We start from the raw sequence: 5,070 nt of genomic DNA on the forward strand, positions 1-5,070 counted from the left end.
TGATCTTCTTCTCTAGAAATTACAGTTTGTCTGGTTTAATTCAGTTCTTGTCAGTCCACAAGTATGGTGCCAGCTGCTGTGAGACACTAGCACTGTAAATGTTAACATTTGAAGGAAAATACAAATAGGATTTGGGACAGGGCACACTAGCTGGAAATACAGTAGTCCTGGGGGATTGCCTCTGCAGGACCTGACTTCAGTTAGCTTGTTAAAATCAGTACACAAATGTGCACTTCAAAACCTTTGCTTGTCCAGTAGGAATAACATTAGTTTACCACTTTTCACTGGCGAACCAAATTTCCTTCCCTAATGTTATGCTTCAATAGGAGTAAGGGATCTCATTACAAAATACACCTAAGGAGTCAATGGGAAATCAGACAGTCAAGTGCTGGTTTCTGCAGAGGAAAGACTGTCTCATGCCAAGGTAGTGGAAAACTACATATAGAGCTCATATTTTCCTTATGTGATTTCCCTTCCTATAATTTTCCTCATATGCTGTGTTCTGAGACAGTTGGAGGATCCTCTATGTAAAAGGGAACTTAGTGGGAAAATTCCTCATTTTGATGTTTTCTGAGATGTTAGGCAGTATCTATTCAGCTTTCTGAAATTACTTTCTACAGTTAAACAGCAGTTTGCTGAGGAAAAAAAAATCAGTGGCGGAGAAATTTATGTTTTTCTCTCCTACATTCACGTGGCAAAGGATTGCTACCCACAATAACAGGATTCCTGACTGAACACTGAGAAATGTCACCCTGTAACAGGCTTTGCATGATGGTGGAGTGCTGGTTTGTGGTCATTTCAATCATGCTGCAGAGCCTATCATTAGAGTCAGGCCAGACCAGGCACTTCTACCAGGCTTGTCCTGGAGAAGAAATCTTTCCTAGCCACCTGTTGAATCCCCAAGTCTCCTACAGGCTGCACACATCTCCTGACTGAGCCAAGAATGCTGAAAGTACATTAACAACCAACACCGCAACTCAGGTTGGTGTGGCACTCAAGAGTGACAAAAGAAGCAAGAATTTCCAGGTCCAAGCCAAAAGGAGCAGGAAGATAAACTGGAGGGGGAAGAGCTGCCCACCAAGCAGAGGGTGAACTAACAGCTCTGCAGCTTCTGTCAGGGATCAGCCAGACCAAGTGTCACCAGCCAGTCTGGGACAGGCTGCCATTGCCACATTCCACTCAACTGTACAGGGCAAGATCAATTCCAGCTCCATCCTGCCACCTTGCTTGGTTTCCCCAGTTTTAATTTTCTTCTCAATCGACTTTCACAAAAAAAGCTTACTCATTCATACTGCTGTTGGGAGCAGTCTTTGCCCAAGCCTCCTCACTTCCTGCAGCATCTGGCACTGCACAGCACTGTGTGTGGGAAGGTGTGAAAAATGGGGAAAAGAAGTTCTGCTGCCATGTTTATGCAGTAGTACTCAGAGATGGATCAGAAGTGTCCACCAGACTCTGGGCCAAGGAGCAAGCAAACAAGCAGCCCAGCAATCATATATTAGCATCCGTGCCCATGCAAACTGTAGAGCTTCTGCTTGCAGAGTTTGTAGATTTTGAGCTTTTATTTAGGAAATAGTGCAGTTGATTTGTTTCTAGTATCAAAAAGCTGTCCCTAAATAGTAAATATAATTTCATTCCTGAAAGTTTTCACACACAAGGATGTATCTTAAAATATTAAGTTATATCAACAATAACTTGTTCACATGCAGGAGAAAAGGTGGAGGTCTTTGTTAAATCTATGGGACTCCTGCTGGTTTCAAGACTAAGCACAGATCAGTGCTTCCCAGATCAGTAGATTATGTCTCCTTAATGAGTCTTGACAGTCCCCCAGGCTCTGTAAATTACTATATATAGCCAGCAATGCGTATACGACATAGGTAGGAGAGGCAGGCATAGAGCATATACAGAATACCAAGTACGTCCCTCAGGTAGATGCACCACAGCACAAGTCATTATCAAGAGCAGGGAGAAGGGCTCTGTTTTTCAGGATTCAGAAAGTACCACCAGACACAGAATTTACAGTGAGATCTTTTTGGAAACTCTCGCCATGTGCGTAATGGCGCAGAAGCTTATGAGCAACCTGGGCTGTTTCTATGTTCTGACACTGGAAATAACTGGTGAAGACAACTCATGAGCACCTGGAGGTATAGACTGAGCTTGCAGATGTCTCCCCAGGACGTGAGTAGAATTTGTGTCTATTGTTACAGTAAGCAGCACCTATAACAACTAAGAGAAAAATTAAGCATTTGTTTTTGAGTGCACAGACAGGAGAACATGCAGTCCCTTCTTTTCTAGAATGATTTTAACAACTGTTGCTTATCGAGGCATCTACAGTGTCTGAATAAAATGCTAACTCAGAAATTTTCTACCCAACATCTGGAATCTTTCCCTGTTCCTTTATTTTCAATTACTAGGTCAGTCACCTAAGACTTTAAGAGGTTTTGTTTTCCTCGGTCTTTTACCAATGCTGTGGTACAAAATCTGAAGTGCAAGCAATGAAAGGAAAGATACAATCATGCTGAGAAATCAGCCCCCATAGTACCAGACTACATTGATCTCCCTGCAAAAATGCTGTGTAGGAGGGTTTGGAGATGTATTTCTTTCAGGATACAATATTAATGAAAATCTTAATTTATCTGTTGACCATCAAACTGAGTTATCGCACTGACATGTTTACACAGCATACAAAATAACAATGCTTTTCCATGAAACAAAGGTGTGTAGCCCTGCACATGCAGGAACAGCTCATCTAAGCGTGGGAGATGTGATGTGCTTGTGCCTTCATATTCCATTTGTTAACTAAAGACCAGGGGACTTGTAGCTCTGGCAGGATGACCAAATAAAGTTTGTGCTCCCTAGAGTCTGAAGAGCTGTTAGGTGATCTCTCAAAGCATTGTCTGATACACCTAAACCTTCCACTGAGTGCTACATGAGTGCTGATTTTGTAGAATCACAGACCCTAAATTTCCCTTTGGCAGTTCTTTCTCAGCATGCCTGGCAGGTTGCTTTACCCATTGCAGAGAGACTTCTGGAGGTTTGCACTGCCTGCACAGTGGTGAATGAAGGAATCTGAAGCACACCCAGACCCCAAACTTCAGCCTGACCTGAGGTTCTTTAGCATAACGATGAAAGCAAACTTGCTGTGGCAGTAAATTACTAACACTCTCCTTCAATACAGTCTATGTGCTTCAGTTTCCTTTAGTGCAGAGAAACAGAAGGATGATGTACTTTGCAGTCATCTAAGGATCTTAAAGGACTCTTGGTGCAGTTATGCTGCTTTTCTCTAAAATCAATTGCTCTCATAATGGCACTTGTCTAGGCATAAGAAGCCAAGCTCTATCCCAAGAGTTCTCAATTTGCCAGGCAAATATCAAAGTTTTAATGGGAAGTAGAACTTGCCTTTAGCTATTTACTGGCTACATTAGTAATCAGAATTCAATATTTATGAAGATATATCAATAGTCTTGAAATATCATGCTGACATTTTCTCTGGAAACACACTCTTTGCCATTCCATGCAGCTATTTCAAAATCGATATGCTCCTGGAAGACAAGTGGCTGTTTTAATGCTTCACAATTAGCAAACGAGAAATACATTCGCAGAACTAGACAATTTTCTTGAAAGAAAACTTTCACTGAGAATGTTCTCTTTTTCTGACCATTGCTTCCTTCCAGCAGCAATGACATCATCTAGCAGAACACATAGTGAAGAAGGCCCCACCAGAGCAAAGTCCACCACGATGCTCAGGACCAAATGTTGATGTGTTACCGGAGAAGGAACGCTAGTACTTGGGAAGAACTAGGCAGTTACAAATTATAGGCTTAAGAACACAGGTCCAGGGCTGATAGGGAAAAGAAGAGCAGTGGAGGCTCCACACAGAGTGCTGCCCCCTCGGCCATCTCCCCTAGAGCCCTTTGTCTTACAGAGCTTCTACGTCAATTATTGCTTCCTAAACACAGTGCCTATCACTAACCAGAGCAATCCCTGGCATTTTTTTCTTAATGAAACCAGGTAGGCATCCTGACCAGACACTCCAGGACTTCTTCACAGAGCCCAGTTTCAAATTTAACCTGCTTTCCAGTTGTGCAAGCTCACTGCTCACTGCTTCCTCCCTACAGCACAGTCAAGGAAGGAAGATGAGATTTACAGCTCCTGTTTCCAATATTTTTCCCAAAACTCTAATTATTTTGTTTAATTTTGTATTGGGAAAAAAAGGCAAATTGAGTCCTAAAGTTATATATGTCAGCACTAGCTTGCCAAATAGTTTACTGTGATTTATTGGCTTAGGGTTACCACAGCCTGCTGATAGCAACTCCTCTCTCTCTGTCTAGCTCTGCTCCAAATTCTAAATCAGAAATGCCTTTGCCTGGCACATCATTGCAAATGAACTGGGGGTATCTATGATCAGCTGCTGCAACATTATATTTTCAGACTTTAGTTTACAGCAGAGAAGCCTGAATTAGTCTGAGCACTTTCACACAGTTTTAGTAGCACTTTTTCAAAGCACACACTGTGAGTCCTCTCAGAAAATAAATTTCACCAACACAGTGAAACATTACAAAGATGATTCCAAAGTGCACACATTCAGGAACACTGCAATCCATGTCAGACTGGGACATTTCATAGCAAAAAAGCCAGGTGTCTAAGTGAAGTACCTGAGCTAGAGGGCCAATTACATCAATCTCAAAACTCTAGTGAGATGGGCTGCTAAAATAATCAGTGCTGCCCAGGGACCTATCTAACTCCCCCAAAATTCAGTGGGAGCTCTCCTGTAGATTGCAGTGGAAGGAGAAGCAAACTATTACCTGCATATATTCGCTTAATGTTTTAAAATCAGAGAGCATTAGTCAATAGCTCAGAAGTCCATATTGATGGCTACTGAATGAAGATCATTAAGTGGCAAGGAATGTTGTGACTTGTTATCCTTTATTAGCTATGTGACTGATTTTATTATTTAATGAGAGTTCAACATTCATTCACTATCAGATTCTAAGATTCTTTCCACCCCTACTTGGTGACGTGACTACAAAATTTAGAATCAGAATAAACTCAAGTCAGTTCATGAACTCAGCA

At 41.8% G+C, this 5,070-nt stretch overlaps 1 protein-coding gene across 1 annotated transcript in view; it reads left to right on the plus strand.

The window, feature by feature from the left end:
• Positions 1 to 2,053: 2,053 nt before the first annotated feature.
• The window catches only part of LOC103803592 (retinol dehydrogenase 3-like), a gene marked incomplete at its 3' end in the record, with an annotated part of 7,688 nt that continues 4,671 nt past the window's right edge, over positions 2,054 to 5,070 (plus strand). The window contains exon 1 of the mRNA XM_009076160.1: positions 2,054 to 2,114. Coding sequence (XP_009074408.1) covers positions 2,054 to 2,114 — 61 coding nt within the window. The remainder of the gene's footprint in view (positions 2,115 to 5,070) is intronic.

This window comes from Acanthisitta chloris, unplaced genomic scaffold, assembly GCF_000695815.1.
Source record: "Acanthisitta chloris isolate BGI_N310 unplaced genomic scaffold, ASM69581v1 scaffold10906, whole genome shotgun sequence".
NCBI lineage: Eukaryota > Metazoa > Chordata > Aves > Passeriformes > Acanthisittidae > Acanthisitta > Acanthisitta chloris.